The 17,275-nt window shown below is 35.1% G+C and overlaps 6 protein-coding genes across 6 annotated transcripts; 3 read left to right on the forward strand and 3 right to left on the reverse strand.

The window, feature by feature from the left end:
• Positions 1-971: 971 nt before the first annotated feature.
• Positions 972-1,340, reverse strand: SML1 (ribonucleotide reductase inhibiting protein SML1; the record flags this gene model as incomplete). Its single annotated transcript, XM_003669983.1, has 1 exon — positions 972-1,340. The coding sequence occupies one exon, from the start codon at positions 1,338-1,340 to the stop codon at positions 972-974; it is 369 nt and encodes a 122-aa protein (XP_003670031.1).
• A 1,418-nt stretch (positions 1,341-2,758) lies between these two features.
• NDAI0D04760 (uncharacterized protein) lies at positions 2,759-2,995 on the reverse strand (the record flags this gene model as incomplete). The annotated part of the gene is made up of 1 exon (XM_003669984.1): positions 2,759-2,995. One exon carries the CDS (start codon positions 2,993-2,995, stop codon positions 2,759-2,761), a length of 237 nt encoding a protein of 78 aa, XP_003670032.1.
• A 1,407-nt stretch (positions 2,996-4,402) lies between these two features.
• Positions 4,403-4,993, forward strand: NDAI0D04770 (YbhB/YbcL family Raf kinase inhibitor-like protein; the record flags this gene model as incomplete). The annotated part of the gene is made up of 1 exon (XM_003669985.1): positions 4,403-4,993. One exon carries the CDS (start codon positions 4,403-4,405, stop codon positions 4,991-4,993), a length of 591 nt encoding a protein of 196 aa, XP_003670033.1.
• A 499-nt stretch (positions 4,994-5,492) lies between these two features.
• NTE1 (lysophospholipase) lies at positions 5,493-10,322 on the forward strand (the record flags this gene model as incomplete). The annotated part of the gene is made up of 1 exon (XM_003669986.1): positions 5,493-10,322. One exon carries the CDS (start codon positions 5,493-5,495, stop codon positions 10,320-10,322), a length of 4,830 nt encoding a protein of 1,609 aa, XP_003670034.1.
• Positions 10,323-10,410: 88 nt separating this feature from the next.
• On the reverse strand, positions 10,411-11,541 carry OGG1 (8-oxoguanine glycosylase OGG1; the record flags this gene model as incomplete). Its single annotated transcript, XM_003669987.1, has 1 exon — positions 10,411-11,541. The coding sequence occupies one exon, from the start codon at positions 11,539-11,541 to the stop codon at positions 10,411-10,413; it is 1,131 nt and encodes a 376-aa protein (XP_003670035.1).
• Positions 11,542-11,988: 447 nt separating this feature from the next.
• Positions 11,989-14,553, forward strand: PIF1 (DNA helicase PIF1; the record flags this gene model as incomplete). Its single annotated transcript, XM_003669988.1, has 1 exon — positions 11,989-14,553. One exon carries the CDS (start codon positions 11,989-11,991, stop codon positions 14,551-14,553), a length of 2,565 nt encoding a protein of 854 aa, XP_003670036.1.
• Between the last annotated feature and the right edge of the window lie 2,722 nt (positions 14,554-17,275).

Here is a 17,275-nt window from a genome sequence, read left to right on the forward strand (position 1 = left end):
AATGCCGAATGGTTCTAATATAAAGGGCCGTTTCAGAATGCTATATTCTCTTGCAACGCAATTTTTACCAATGAAATAGTATGTTTACTCCTTTGGGTAATAATTCGCTATCAAAAGAAAATGTTCAAAGAAAATTACTTTTTGGAGCAGTACGTGAAGACAGAAAGACAGCAAGCACCACTGTCTAGATTATAAAGCATATATTTCCTGAAAGTTAATATGTATAGTTTGTTTGAACAACATGTCAGTTCTCCAAAGATTTTCACAAGGATACTGAAGAATGTTTCAACCTCAACACCATCGTTAAGAGTAAATCAATGCAATCTAGTTTAAAAGAAAAACTTGCTGGTTAACGAGTATATATTCAAATGAATTCAACACCAATATTCCTGATTCGTAACAAGTTTTTGAACAAAGTGTTATGCTCCCTAGTCATATAAATCCGAATATTTTTTCTATCCCCAAGTTAATAACCTATACAAACGTTCTCGAGTTAAATGAATCAAAAAGAAAAGTATTCTTTAAAGTACATATTAACCATTAACCTATATAATGTCCGAGTACCAATGCCTTAATATGATCTTCTACTTTCAACCTTCACCTCACATATCGTATACTTTTATTGATAACGATGTATTCATTTTTCTTGTCTATGATTAAATGTATGACATGCTTATAAAAGAAATAAAGTTTTAAAAAAACGCGAGAACTGGAAACAGGAAACAGTTCTATGCGACCTCAAAGAAATAAAATGTATGCTAATGTTCAATATCCAATCAATGTGAATCGAGTCTTGTTGTTTTTTATTATCCATTCCCCTTCGAATGCTAATGTGACGTTCTTAACTTGCTGTGAGAAAAAATCAAAATATGTGATGAATTTTTCCCTCCTTATTTTCCATTGTCATTTTTATCTCTATCTCCTCACAATGTGAATATTTATTATGTTTTTTTGGTTCTTTTATCTTAGATTTAAAAGTCCATTTCTTCGATTTTACCAGATGCAAACATGGTGTTCAAATCAGCGGCACCGAATTTATTACTTTTAATATCTTGATCAATATTTTGTAATTTTTGTTCAACACTTTCTTCCCACATTTCCAAAGTGGAACCAGATTCATAGAATGAAGAAGTACAGTTCTTTTCTAACATTGGAGGAGCAGTGTTCATAGTTGGTAATGGAACACGCTTGAATTCAGGGACAACGGTAGTAGCAGCTTGTGCTCTGTTTGCTTCTTCGACTTCTTGTTGATGGCTCATGGCAAGATGATGTCTTATTCTGTCAGCCGCAGAGTTAACATCCTTTAAGTATTCTAATTTTGATTTTTCGTCCATTGTCATATTGATTTTTTTTGACTTTATAGTTTTGATGAAAAGCTAGTTTCCCTTTTTTATTTGTTTTGTAAGTATGGTCACTGAAAGAAATTAAATACCAAGACCAACGAAATAATGAGAACAATACATTTGAAGATAAATTGGAGATTGTTTAAGTTGATCGGTCCTTCTTTTCCTTATATAGCCTTTCTAATTAATGATTTTCTTTTCTTTAAACGGAAACCGTTGAGGAGGAGAGGCGGTGCCGTTAAGCGCGGAGGGGTGTGGGTTTCCTGAAAATAAATAATGTTGTCTGGGTGCTATTTGTTTACTTTGAGTGGGTGTCTGGGTCATATTGTAAACAACTCGTTTTAAGTGACCAAAATATTGTTTTAGCCGCTAAGGTCCCAAAGTTTTGAATACATCTAATCTAATACTTAAGGATAAGTTATTTTTGCTTAATGAAGCATAGGACATGTAATTAAAAAATAAATAAATAAACTATAGTGTTGCATGGTTTTATATCTCAACTATTCATAAGTTTTAAAGTTTAGGGTTCTTAACTGTCTACATAATGCGCGGGGAACTATGGCCATTGTGGTTCTACAACAATGTTCAGAGATCCGGGAAGCAGAGGGAGAAAAAGAAATGCATTCCAGTAAGGTAATCACCATTTATAGTATTATACAAACAAACTAGTGATTAATTGTTTCCTGATTTTCTCTTAGGCGAACCATAACATTATCTTCAGGACGTAAATCAGGAACTTGATATCCTTGCGTAACTTTTTGTCTTACTCTACTACCTACAGTAGCTAACACATTCTTATATTCATGTTGATTCTGATATTGTTCCTTCTGATTTTCTAAATTAATACCACCCATACTATGTTGTAACCCCTCGATATCTTGATAAATATTTTGATTAGAAGACATTTTCCTTAATAGTTATTGGTTCGTGATTTGCTTTTTTTGTAGAAACTAATCTGTGTGCTTGTATGGTAATGTTGTTTTTTGATGTCCTTAAATAACCAGTAAGACCCCCCACTTATATATACACGATTCTATATCAAATGAGTCTCTATCTTTTTTTAAGCCTCTAGTTCAAGGGATTCTTCAACACCCTTTTAATATGGGAGTTCCGCATTTCCACTAAATGGAACGGTATCGGCCCCTTATAGCGCGGGTAACAAGCGCCATGGTAAGAAAACTAAGTGACACATTCTACTGAGGGAACATTAAAGAATATATGAAAATAAAATGAAGATATTAAAGAAAAAAGTGCATATTTTATTCAATTTTGATTTGAAAATTTTAAATAGATATATAGAGATAAAAAAATAACTATAAATAAAGAAAAAAGTTTACATCTTAATCTTTTTTTTATTCAAAAGTTTCATATCTGAATCCAAAGAATGGGTATGATTATTGTTTCACTTTTCCAAATTAAAGAGTTGGAAAGGTTTCAACATTGGCCTTAACTGGTTCAATCTTTTCCTTTGGTAATGAATAACCACCACCAATGGAGCTTCTTACTCTATCAGCTAAGTTGACAATGTAATTATTGAAGACTTGTTCATCCCCATATAGATCCTTTTGTTGTTCAATGGTCATATCATGTAATTTTTGTTCAGCTAGAGGAATAGTTTCAGTAGCGGTAGATGTAGAAGTAGAAGCTGGCATTTTTATTTTTTATTTTGTTGAGTGTTGGCCTATTGAAAGTTTGGATACAATTAATTGATGTTCTTGTTTTTATGATAAATACTTAAAAATTAAAGAGAAAGTTCCAATTGGGGAAGAATAGTGCAAAGAATATTAGACGCTTTTATATGTCAAGAAAATATGAGATCAAAATTTCATTTGGGAATATTTTTCCATGAAATATTTTTTGTTGGAGCTCAGCTGTCTTGAAAGAATATTTTCCTCTACGCCTGAGGAACTATGGAAACCAAAAGTGTGTTATGCGGCACTTTGTTAGGGAGCCTGTTTTTCTGGTGCCTGGGTTCTCGTTGCCGTGGTGACGGAACGAGGAAGACTTTTTTATTCGCTTCACTAAATTCGGAAAAACAATACAATTCTCGATAAACTTTGTACGTATATATGTGGCATGCTACGAAACTTCTCGGGTGGGTCTTGGATTCCAGTTTCATTGTTTACAAAACGCTACTTATGCGTGTTTACGTAATCGAAGAATACTGATTTCACCATCTTGAAGTAGCTGATTCAGAGCATATAGAGGACTTATTCATAAAGCTACTTACATACGTACATCATACCTTGGGAATAAATCTGTTACCCATATCAAACATGAATAAAATACCTTTACTGTTATTATGAATCGATAGATCATGTATGGTATCCATAATATATTCATATCGTATTCTGCCATAAAAAAATGTGGGGAGTTTGGAATGTGTAAACGGCGTATAACACATATTGTCCGGTGCAAAAGACTGATAGATTCCTTTTTTCAATCTTTTTACATATGCCGAACCAGGTTGATAACTTGAAGAAAACATTTTACCACACCAATATATCGATTCTATTTTTTTATTATTTAACCCATTATGTTACATTATGTAGCATTATAAAGGTAGTTTTTTGAGTCAGTAAACAAAATTGATCATATATAGTGACGCTAAAATATAAAAGGCTGTGGGCGCCTTAAAATATTTACTATTGCTCTTTCGAGTGAACAAAATTAAAATTAAGGTTACATCGAGTGCTCTAATAAAAGCAAATAATAATGGGATATTCTAGCAAAGCTATTACGGGCTTGTTTGCGCAAAAACCGTTGTGAAAACTAGTAACCCATTAAGATTATACGTTGTTCTCACTTAATCTTATCCAAATATTGATTATTCTCCGTCGAATTTTCAACGAGAAATAACTCGCGCACTCTGGGAAGAAAAATAGGAGATTTTGCCACCTCGATAGGAATAGCACCCCATACCAATTGATAATTGCAAAATTTTCTCAGAGAAGAAAAGAGAAGACAAGACAGTACGTACTTACATATATATATTTATGTTCTATGTACTATTCCTTTTACTAAATACGTATATATAGGAAATCAAGAATCAAGCAAAAATGGCCACTATCCTTAAGGCATTGAAAGAGCAAGAAGTTATTCCAGACGTGATTAAGAATGAGCAATTCCAACCCGTCGGTGAGTTTGCCATCAAATACACTACCGAAGAATCAAAAGTTTTGAATGCTCAATTGGGTAGTTATCTTACTCCATTGGAAGCCAAGTCCAAGCCAACTACTATCAATGTTAAATTCTTTGATGAAAGCTTAGACTTGGAACACGACAGATTCACCTTCGTGATGACAGATCCTGATGCTCCTTCTAGAACTGATAAAACATACAGTGAATATTGTCATTACGTGGAAACTGATATCGATTTGTCTAAGGCAGATGCGGAAGGCTGGAGACCAATCGGCAATGGTAAAGTCGTGTCTTCTTATATTGGTCCTGGCCCACCACCAAAGACAGGCAAGCATAGATACGTCTTCTTGCTATACAAACAACCAAGAGACTTGACAAAATTCACTGAAGTTAAAGGTCAGTTTAACTGGGGATATGGTATCCCAGGTGTTGGTGCTAATAAATGGGCCAGCGAAAACAAGTTGGACTTGGTGGCTGCAGATTTTTTCTTCTCTGAAAACACCGATTAATGAGTGTGTGTGTAAATATACACGTTTATAGATCTAAACATGCTATTAATTAAAAACCATTTTCAGCTTCCACGTGAACTATGATATATATCATTCATAAATCTGACCTTTGTCGCACATGCTTTTTTTCTTGTTGAAGCTGTATATAATTTGCCACCCAAAGGCCCATCCAAAAAAGACGGTTATATCTTTAGTTAGCCGCCCAGCCCTCTCTCCTCCCATAATCCGTCCGCGAAAGAAAAATACATGTAGAAACTTTGGGTTGCAAGCTACTTTCCATCGTTTTCTAGAAAGGCTACAACTTCATCTCAAAGGGAAGAGACTCCTAAAATGGTTATATTTTCAGGTAACTCAACCCTCTAACGTATGAAGGAAGAACATATCTAAACTCTACTTTGAAAAAGGTCATCACAAAAGTCAAAAGGCTAACTACATATTTACTCAGAAAAGCTGGTTTCCATTTTTCTTTAAACCTTATTCTTTTTAGTGAGACCACATTATGAACATAACGCAAGACAAATCAACTCCATCCTCATCTTCATCAGCTTCTCCAATATCGACATCACAAGAAAGAAAAGGCTTACCTGAGCAATTAATTCAAGCAAAGCATGACTGGTTTTTATCCAGTATTGGGAATTTCACATGGGTAATCATATATTTCTGTACAGGCTCAACGATGTTTGTCTTAAAGGGTATATCATACATTTTAACTCTTTTCCTTTTACAAATTCCAGGTAAAATCATTCATTCAGCAAATAAGATGCGGTTTACTATTTCATTCACTGTTATCTTAACAGTCATAGCAATCTTAATCTATATCACATACTGTATTGTAAAGGCAAGGGTATTATCACAGTATAAAAAATTAACACCTGACGAAGATAGTCTCCTTATGAATCAAAACATTGGTGCAGGTACGAATAGAGAAGCAGGTTCGACACCTCTTAATCGATCGGAAAATATGAAAAATCGTAATTCAAATAATATCAATGATGATACTTTCTTATCATCTTACTTGGACCAATTTTTAAGCGCTATAAAAATTTTTGGGTATTTGGAAAAACCTGTTTTCCATGCATTAACTAAGAATATGAAAACTCAAAAACTAGATGAAGGTGAAATCTTATTATTAGATAATTCTATCGGATTTGCAATAGTTGTAGAGGGGACTTTGCAAGTTTTCCATGAAGTAGAACAAACTGCTGATGAAATAGTTAGAAATGAAGCTAGAGATGACATTACGGAACATGAATCAGTTTTACGAGTAGAAGCACTCACTAATAATGATAATGAGGATCTTACTACTTATAATAGTGGCATCTCAGATTCAGACTCGGATTCAGACTTTGATTCGGACGATGAATCGTCAGGTTACATTCGGTTGAAAAACGGATTAGGTAAATTTCAATTATTAAATACAGTTAAACCAGGTAATCCAATATCTTCCTTAGTAAATATTCTGAACTTGTTTACATCTGCAAACCCTAATGCATCGCCTTATAATATAAATGGCTCAAGGTCCGATAGTAATGATAGAGGGAACTCAAACAACATTGACATGCAATTACAATTTGGTAAATTCACTTTAAATAGTGACAACGCGACTTCTAGCTGTCCAACACCATCTATGGATACAACGCCTCCCCTTCAATCTTCTGAACATATTCCAGCTCTATTATCACCATATTCTATCCCAAAGGTCGTTGCCCGTGCTAGTACAGACTGTACCATTGCAATAATTCCACCTCAGGCGTTTGCTAGATTGACTGCTAAATATCCTAGATCTGCTTCACATATGATTCAAATGATTTTAGCCAAATTATACAACGTGACCTTTCAAACAGCACATAATTATTTGGGTTTGACTCGTGAAATTATGGATATTGAACTATCCTTGAATCGTTCAGTCAAATATGAACTTCCTTATTATTTAAAAGAAACCGTCATTAGAAAATCCAAGGCTTCTAATTCGGAAATTAAACATAATGATAGTAATCGCCATGCAAGAAAATCAAGTTTTGAATCCAGTAAACCAAGATTAGATTCTAAGACTACATCGTTATCCAACGATAACCTTCAAGCACCCATCCCAGCAAAACCGAGCCGGAACTCTATGGTAATCGGTTCGAGACATGTTGTTCTAGATTCAAGAGATCACTTAAACCCAGGTGACTTGTTATCAAATGTACCACTATCTAGAAAAGAATACAATGATGACACTCCAGCAAGAGATTCAAAGTCGCCAAATCAATGGACGTCAAAGGCAAACGCCTCACACGATCATATAGATACGAAAAAACATTTAAAATCATACGACCGTCCTAAGCTCAAAAAAAATTATCAAAATGGATCTTCCGCAAGTTTCATTAAGACATTGAAAACAAAGCATGGAATGAATGAGGACATAAAGACAAGATCATTTTCAGCAGCTCAGGAGGAAACAGAAGACTCTTCTGTTCGGATGGCTGTTACTGAAGCATTTTTTGCTTTTATGGGAGTTAGCCAATCTAATATGTCAGCCGCGAACCCAGAGACTTCCTTCACTGACAGTAACACTAACCTAGGCAGGAGTGTCCACCGCTCATCCGAAATTTCATTGGATCCTTCCATAGGATCCTCTGTGACACATCAAACAACACTACGAATCTTGCCAAGTGAATACACTATCACTTCAAGAAGACAAATGAAACGTAACAAGAAAAAGAAACCATATAAAGAAGAAATTTCATCTAATTTAGATTTCGACTCTGCTAAAAATGAATTTGCTCAAGGACTTCAATTGAAGTTTTTCAAACAAGGATCCAATATTGTTGAAGCAAACTCCGATGGGAAAGGTATGTTTTACGTTATTTCTGGTAAAATATCAGTCTCAACATCCAGCGATAGCGATGATCATCCAACCAATAAGAAAAATCATAAAATAGAACATACACTCTTCTCGATAGGAAGTGGTGGTATCGCTGGTTATCTTTCTGGGATTGTAGGTTATAAATCCTTTGTTAATTTAAAAGCACAAACAGATGTATACGTTGGGTTTTTACCAAATAAAGTAATTGAACGATTATGCGACAAATACTTCTTGATATATCTACGTATCGCTGAGACTTTGAGCGGTTTACTCTCTTCAAGAATGTTGAAACTAGATCATGCTTTAGAATGGGTTCATCTTTCTGCATCAGAGACATTATTTTCGCAAGACGATCCCGCAAATGGTATATATGTAGTTTTGAACGGTAGATTAAGACAATTGCAAGAAAGGAAGAGAAATACAACAAATGATGTGAATGAAGCAATTACTCATCATGACAGCAAGAAAGATAAGATGAAGAATTCTACAACATATCCAGTGGTTGTGGGAGAATTAGCACAAGGCGAAAGTTTTGGAGAAGTTGAAGTGTTGACAGCTATGAACAGATTCACAACAATTGTAGCTGTAAGAGATTCAGAGTTAGCCCGTATTCCAAGAACACTATTTGAATCCATCGCGATGGAACATCCATCAATTATGATTCGTGTTTCACGATTGGTCGCGAAAAAAATTATGGGGAATAACTATACTCAAAATAATGAAGATAATAATCTTGCTATCCCATTAACGAAATCATTGAACTCTTTGAATTCCCATTATCAAACCCAGAATCATTCTTCTGGTAAAATAACTTTCAGAACTATTACAATATTGCCAATTAGAGAAGGACTACCAGTAGAAAATTTCGCAATGAAGTTAGTACAAGCTTTCAAGCAAGTAGGACGTAATACAATAGGGTTAAATCAGCGTACGACACTTACCCATTTGGGACGCCATGCGTTTGATAGATTAGCCAAATTGAAACAAAGTGGTTATTTTGCCGAGTTGGAAGAGATGTATCAAACGGTCGTTTACATTGCCGATACACCGAGTAAATCGAGCTGGACGCAAACGTGTATTGCTCAAGGTGATTGTATTCTCTTATTAGCAGATGCTACATCATTACCAGATATTGGTGAATATGAGAATCTATTATTGAAATCAAAGACAACGGCAAGAACAGAATTGATTTTGTTGCACCCTGAAAGATACGTAGAACCTGGCTTGACACAAAAATGGCTACGATACAGACCATGGGTTCATTCACATCATCACATTCAATTAGTCGTTAATCCTTTGGAGGGTATCTCTGCAAATAAGATCCATGGTTTTAACGGAGGTGCCTTGGCATTAGTAGATAAATTTATTCAGACTGATTTCAGCAAAAAAACACAACAAAATATTTCCAAATTATTGCCTGATTCACTTAAAACTACTGTCGAAAATTTTTCTTCTAGATTCATGAAGAAAAGGAATGCCCAATTTTATACACCCACAAATCCGCACAAAAATGATTTTTTAAGACTTGCTAGAATTCTTTCAGGACAAGCTATCGGTTTGGTACTTGGTGGTGGTGGTGCGAGAGGTTTGAGCCATTTAGGAGTCATACAAGCTATAGAGGAACAAGGTATTCCTATTGACATGATAGGTGGTACCTCCATCGGTTCATTCGTCGGAGGTTTATATGCCAAGGATTATGATTTGGTCCCCATCTATGGGCGGGTTAAGAAGTTTGCAGGTAGAATTTCTTCCCTATGGAGAACATTATTGGACTTAACATGGCCAGTAACATCATACACAACTGGGCATGAATTTAATCGTGGTATATGGAAGACATTTGGTGACACGAGAATTGAAGATTTCTGGATCCAGTATTATTGCAACTCGACGAATATCACCAATTCAGTACAAGAAATACATTCTTTTGGTTATGCGTGGCGTTATATTAGAGCATCTATGTCTCTTGCAGGTTTACTTCCGCCTTTGGAAGAGCATGGATCTATGCTATTGGACGGTGGTTATCTGGATAATTTACCTGTTTTAGAAATGAAAGCCCGTGGCTGCGATACTATTTTTGCTGTTGATGTTGGTTCAGTAGACGATAGAACCCCAATGAAATATGGTGATTCTTTAAATGGGTTTTGGATTGTATTCAATAGATGGAACCCATTTTCTTCTCACCCTAACGTTCCGAATATGGCAGAGATCCAAGTCCGTCTAGGTTATGTAGCGTCTGTTAACGCATTAGAGAAGGCAAAAAATACGGCTGGAGTACTATATATTAGACCACCTATTGAAAATTATGCAACATTGGATTTTGGTAAATTTGAGGAGATATATGCTGTTGGTGTTGATTACGGTAGGATCTTTTTCCAAGAGTTAGAAAGTGAAGGTAAAATGCCATTTCTACCAGGTTGTCAAGCACAGGTTGTTGCTTCAGAAGTGCCAGAATTTTTATTACATAGAAGACACAGTATTTAATTCCATTGCGTATAAAAGATAATCTAAAAGTAATATAACTCGAATATAGTCTATAGGATAAATATATTGACGGTCTCTATATAATATATTATATTTGTTCTCTTTTTATATTTTTCCTATGTTTATTACTGACACGATCAAAAGTAGTCCTTGTAGCAGTTTCTTCTTTAATATCGATATCTACTTGTACGATAGCTCTTTTCTTAATTTCGCCTGAACTAGTTGCACCACTTACTTTACCAACCTCTTTTGAGAACAGCACACCTTGAGCCCAGCCAGCGTAAAGTCCCCATTTATTATATAACTCCAACCTTATATGATCTAATTCCAGATTGATTTTCTTCCTCGTTATTGGAAGATCTGCATAGAGTTTTTTGAGGGTCGATATATTTTTATTATTAGCTATTATCTGATAATCTCTTTTCGCAATTCTGCTGACATGAACATCTACGGGGACGACGTCATCCATGCCCAGGCCCATTAGGCAAACGCAATCTGCCACTTTGGGTCCTACTCCTGTGTAGCCCATCAAATGTTCCCTCATTTCAATATAACTGAAGGATGATTGTAGTTTTCTGAATAGAGCTGTATCATTTTCGTAATTCCCATCCGCTCGCACTTTTGATACCTTTTTAGCAGTTTCAATTATGTATTTTGCTCTGTAGCCAAATCCTAAATCTCGCAAAGCAGTTTCTGTAGCTCTTTCTGCTATGACATCACTACTTGGGAAAGAAAAGAACTTCTGACCGTCGAAGACGCCAACTTCTTCTCCGTAATTAGTACATAAACTATGGCACATTTTGGTTATCCGTGCAATATTGTTATTTGAGGAACATATGAATGATATCAGGGTTTCCCAGGGCTCCTGCGCTAAAATTCTCACACCATGAGCTGAAATAGTCTTGAAACGATGATCCTTCGGTATCCATTCATTTAAAAGAAGGTTATTCAATGAAACATCCAATCTAAAGTATCGTTCTAGATGCGACCTCAAATGCTCCGGATCGAGAGATAAGTCAGGGGAAGTGAATTCAATGAGATCATCGGCAGGTTGACTGAGAACAACGATAAAATATTTATTTGATTCTGTAACTTTCATAGTAGTAGTATAATGGTTTTCTTTCTCGTTGAAAACCCAGCGGAATGCTTGACCCGCCTGTAAAACATTTGTCAAAGATAATTCATCTTTATTGACCTTTATTTGGTGGAATTTTAACATGATCTATTCTCCAAAGTTCTATGTTATCCTCCGTAATGAAATACTGTTGGTCCTCACTGCAATAACAGGTAAGTTTAATTTCGATGGACCATATTAGTATTTAAACTACAAAATCTGGAAATTCTTTGAATTCTTTGGCGTTTTTTTTCTTTATTATTATTCTAAAAAGTTTACGCGTTCGAACATTTTATGATAAAAATGAGATGTATCACTCATTATTTCACAACTTCTTAATGAACAAACTTCTGAAGGATCCAATGTCATTTGTGATTGAAAATCCTCAATAAGAGAGTGAACCAAAACTTCTTGTATCTATCCCTTTCTCCTGTAAACCGAAGCCTTTTTTTTTATCTCTTTCGCAGACTGTACATTGTGCAGTATTTGATAGACAATAATCGAGACAAAAAAAACAACTAAAGTTTACTCTTGATCGAGATATAACAATATATGAATATTTGGAAGCAACAATTAGTTAGCATATTCTACAGAAAATCGATTATTCCTCTCGGTGCATTTTTCAATACCTCAATCTTTCTACAAACGACAAAGAAAATGGGAATAAGGCCTCTTTCATCAACATCCTTTTTTGCTAACGAACCTAAACGAATAAAGATGTCTAATGAAGATTTGGATGCTCTGTTCTCCGATTCAGGTGAATGGGAAGTAGATATGCATAATGAAGTGAAAAATGATGTATCTGAGAATGATGACGACGTAATATTAATGAGAGGCTTACAATATAATCCAGTAGATCCTGCAAAGAAACTCATGGGTGCATCATCAATTATATTTCCAAAAACTAATAGCGAGCAAATAAAATCAATGCCTTCAGGAGTAGAGAAATCTTTCACCTTGACTAAAAAAATACCTCAGGTAACTTTCAAGGATAATGTTGATATCAAGACAGAACGTTTCAGACAGCCTTTGAACCGTAAGGAAAGTAATTTAGAACCTGCGTGTACCAAACACAATGAGTTAAGACCATCTTTTCCCTCAGAAAAACAGACACCAGAGGAATCAACGATGCTTCGAAAACCCTCAGTACCACCAGTTACCAAGTGGCCAACGACACTTCCCGTAGTTTCTAATTCAGCACAAAGTAATATATCAATGAACGATTCTAGTCTCGAGATAATTAAAGAAGAAACCAAGGTAACACATAGTAATAAATTCACGCTACTAACACAACCACCAACTTTCACTAATCTCGATATGGAAACCCCTACGAAAAAGTTAAATCTACCTAAAAATACAAAGATTAAGATACCTATTCGTTTAAGTACGGAACAAGAAAATATTATAACATTGGCTGAAAAAGGTATAAATATCTTTTATACTGGAAGTGCAGGTACAGGGAAGTCCATTCTGCTGAGAGAAATGATTAGAGCTTTAAGACGAAAATATGATGCTGATGAGGTGGCCGTTACTGCATCTACCGGTTTGGCAGCCTGTAATATTGGAGGTATTACTGTTCATTCCTTTGCTGGTATTGGATTGGGTAATGGAGAAGCTGTAAACTTATATAAGAAAGTCAGAAGATCGAAGAAGCATTTAAGACGTTGGCAAAAAATTAAAGCCCTTGTTGTCGACGAAATATCCATGATTGACGGTAAGCTATTGGATAAATTGGATTATATTGCACAGAAAATTAGAAAGAACCATGCACCATTTGGTGGTATTCAATTAATCTTCTGTGGTGATTTCTTTCAATTACCGCCGGTTTCCAAAGACCCTCAAAATCCGACAGTTTTTGCATTCGAATCCAAGGCGTGGAAGGCAGGTATCAAGTCCACAATCATGTTACAAAAGGTGTTCAGGCAACAGGGTGATGCTGAATTTATTACCATGTTGAATCAAATGAGATTGGGAAAAATAGATGAAAATACTGAACGAGAATTCAAGAAGTTAACTAGGCCATTGGCAGATGATGAAATTATCCCAGCGGAATTATATAGTACAAGAGCAGAAGTTGACAGAGCAAATTTCTCAAGGTTGAATAAACTACCAGGCCTGACCCATACATTCGAATCAATTGATGGCGGTGAATTACAAGATCAAGAGATGAAAGAACGCCTTTTACAGAACTTTTTGGCACCAAAGACTTTACAGTTGAAGGTGGGGGCCCAAGTGATGATGATAAAGAATATGGATGAAACGTTGGTTAATGGATCATTAGGTAAAATTTTAGCATTCGTTGATCCACAAACATATATGTTCTACAAAACGATCAGTGATGATCCGACAGTTCCTCTTTCACAATTGGAAGACTTGGTGTCTAATCCTCAACCTCTTATGGACAGTTGGAATGAAGAAAAAGATACTGATAATGTAAGGCAGAAAAGCGCAAAAGATTCCTTTTGTAGACCTAAAACTACCGATATTAAAGCGGAGCTAGACGATAGCATATTTGATTTCTTAGATGGTGTGGAAGGCCAAGATATTGAAATAGATACGAATATTAAAAGAAAAAAAGAATTAATGCAAATGTTACATGCAAGTTCCAATGGCAGAAAACTTCCTCTTGTCCGGTTTAAGACATCAGATTTGTCAACAAGGACCATATTAGTGGAGCCAGAGAATTGGGCTATTGAAGATGAAAATGAAAAACCGATTGTTTCTAGGGTACAACTGCCTCTGATGCTAGCGTGGTCATTGTCCATACACAAGGCACAAGGACAAACATTACCAAAGGTCAAAGTGGATCTAAGGCGGGTGTTTGAAAAGGGCCAAGCTTATGTGGCGTTATCGAGAGCAGTTTCGAGAGAAGGTCTACAGGTTCTTAATTTTGATAGAACAAGAATCCTTTCACATCAAGCAGTTATCGATTTTTACTCAACTCTTACATCTGCAGAGAACGCGATAAAGCAATTTGATCATCTGCCGAAAGAGACAAGCAGCGGAATAAGAAGAGAATATGCCCCAACCTCTAACTACCGAGCTTCTCGGTCGTCTACCAAAACACCAGCAGGAACTGATGGCATATTAGCACTCTTAGAGAAACATAAAAAGTAATAAGCTCATGAGTATTCAAATCTATTCATACATCGGCATAGAGTAATTTTATTAATAAAGGAGACATTTTTTAAGTAATTGAGTTTTCTGTAATCTATTTATAAAAAGAACCTAGAACAGAAATGACTTTGAAATCGAAGAAGCTCTCGAAAGAAAAAGCTACAGAAGTGGTACAGACACTCACGAACATTCTTTAAATCTACTTCTATTTTGTTTCAAATTGGCTGTGCCCCTAAAGGTAGTCAATTCATTATTATATTATCATTATTGGTAAAGATTGTCTCGGATGTATTGAGCTGTACTAATTGAGATTGATGAACTCTTATGAATGTATAATTTTCATTGGAATGACATTATACGATATTAGCAGCGAGAGAAAACGTCTATAAGAAGGCTATAAAAGCGACCTCGTTGTACTAAAACAGCATAGAACATAGTATATTAGTTCGTATCGAATTATCAGGCACATACAGGCAAAACAAAATAGCATTTTTACATTTATTGTTACATACTATTAAGATTAACTTTTAGTTAAAGCTATATTAAAGTCCGTAATAGGAGCATCTTCGAAGTTAATATGAATGTTCAATCATGTCGTATAAGACTGTGTGATGTGCTATTAGATTATGAATATATCACCCAAAAAAATTTCTTCCATAGACGTTTTACATATGTTGAAAATAGGCCATAACTGTTCGTTTGGATCAGTTAAATTGGGAGAAATATGTGTAGCAATGTTACTAACACTTTTTCAAGGTATAACCAGTCGTCTTCTTCTTTAGCTNTTGACAAGATACTATANATATATATATATATATATATATATATATATTTCTTATATCTTTGATTTCATCGTGAAATTTTCCTTTTTCCTTGTTGCCTCGGCATATCTACCTTACGTTACGACAATATTGTGTGTCTGTAAATCAATGTCCTTTTAGCAAAGAGACATATACGTACCATATAATCCAATAACATAAATATATATTCCTCAGCATATGAAGTTGTGAGGTTCAAAGTAATGACTCTAACTACGTTATGCACCGTACATGTTTGTAGCTGTATAACGTTTATTGAATTATAATTGAATATCGTTTGTTGAATTAAGTCGAATGCCATGCAAGTGTTATCTTATTATTATTAAGATTGTTTTTGATTGCAGCCACGTCTACGGTTTCGGCCGGCCATGCATAGAAGAGTTATATAATGGGTCGGTTAAGTTGTATGGTTTTGCTGAGTGTGGACTCGGGCTTTCTGGATTAGTCACTCCTAATCAAACCTACAAGTATTTAGAGTGTCCTGCGGAGCACCTAGTCGAAAGGACTTTGAGAGCGGTGTTCATGATTATGAGTTCTTCTTTTATGCATGCATGACTTCAAAGAGATATTATATGAACTTCTAGAATTTATTTGACTTACTAAGTTATTACTTTATTAACATTATCCTAAGCCACGATTATGTTAAACAACTAATTGTGTGCCTGTGGAAAGAAGATCCTACTAACTTTATTTTATTTTATTTTATTATTACCAATCCAGTGAATTGCCGTGGAACAGAAGAGGGTAAAGTATTATGAGGTTTGACATTAAACGAAATTGGAAGGAAACATATTATCCAAATTACCTATTATAGATATGTTAGAGAAAAGTAGTGGCTAGTAAGTGGTTATTGACAAGAGAAAAAGTATTTTGGAAAGATTATAAAAGGACTGAAAGTTGAACTAGGATTAGAGGTATTTTAGTTAGTTATATATATCTCTTTATTAGTTATTGTTTATACTATATAAAGCGAGCAACCCGAATCATCTATTCGTTAGAATCCTAAATTCTAATCTCTGCCTAGTTTAGATTTTGATCTATTATATAACCCATCTTTTTTACAAAAAGATGTTTAATGTGGAATTATCCTTGTTTTCTTTTAAATCCTATTATAAAAGTATATCTAACTATTGTACAAAAGATCTTGTCAAACTTGTAAGATCTGTCCTTTATATACGTTTGGAAACATTAACAGTTTCCATGATTTCTCGATGGAAACCCTAGAATAATCTATCGTCATCTTGTTTCATATCTGAAACATTCTATGACGTTTCATAATGTTCTATCATTCCATGTCATTCCATGACATTCCATGATGTTCTCCCATGACGTCATTACTTCTTAATCTTTCTTCTTGGAGCATGTGGTCTGAACCGAAGTCTATTGGACGATGTCCGATTAATGGGAGTTGAGACTTGGTTCTGTAAGATATCCGATTAGGATTACGAACTGTTGGCGTCATGCCAAAGTTTCACAAAGAAGTATGTTTATTTATTATTATTTGAGTAATTACTGTCATGATGTTATGAGTCGTTTTAGAAAAGCAAGTCAAGAATTATTATTATGAAGTTCACCAGGTTCGAAGTAATGACCCGAACTATGTTATGCACCATACATGTTTGTAGCTGTATAACGTTTATTGAATTATAATTGAATATCGTTTGTTGAATTAAGTCGAATGCCATGCAAGTGTTATCTTATTATTATTAAGATTGTTTTTGATTGCAGCCACGTCTACGGTTTCGGCCGGCCATGCGTACAAGAGTTATGTATTGGGTCGGTTAAGTTGTATGGTTTTGCTGAGTGTTTACTCAGGCGTTCTGGATTAGTCTCTCCTAATCAAACCTACAAGTATTTAGAGTGTCCTGCGGAGCACCTAGTCGAAAGGACTTTGAGAGCGGTGT

This window comes from Naumovozyma dairenensis, chromosome 4 (assembly GCF_000227115.2).
Source record: "Naumovozyma dairenensis CBS 421 chromosome 4, complete genome".
NCBI lineage: Eukaryota > Fungi > Ascomycota > Saccharomycetes > Saccharomycetales > Saccharomycetaceae > Naumovozyma > Naumovozyma dairenensis.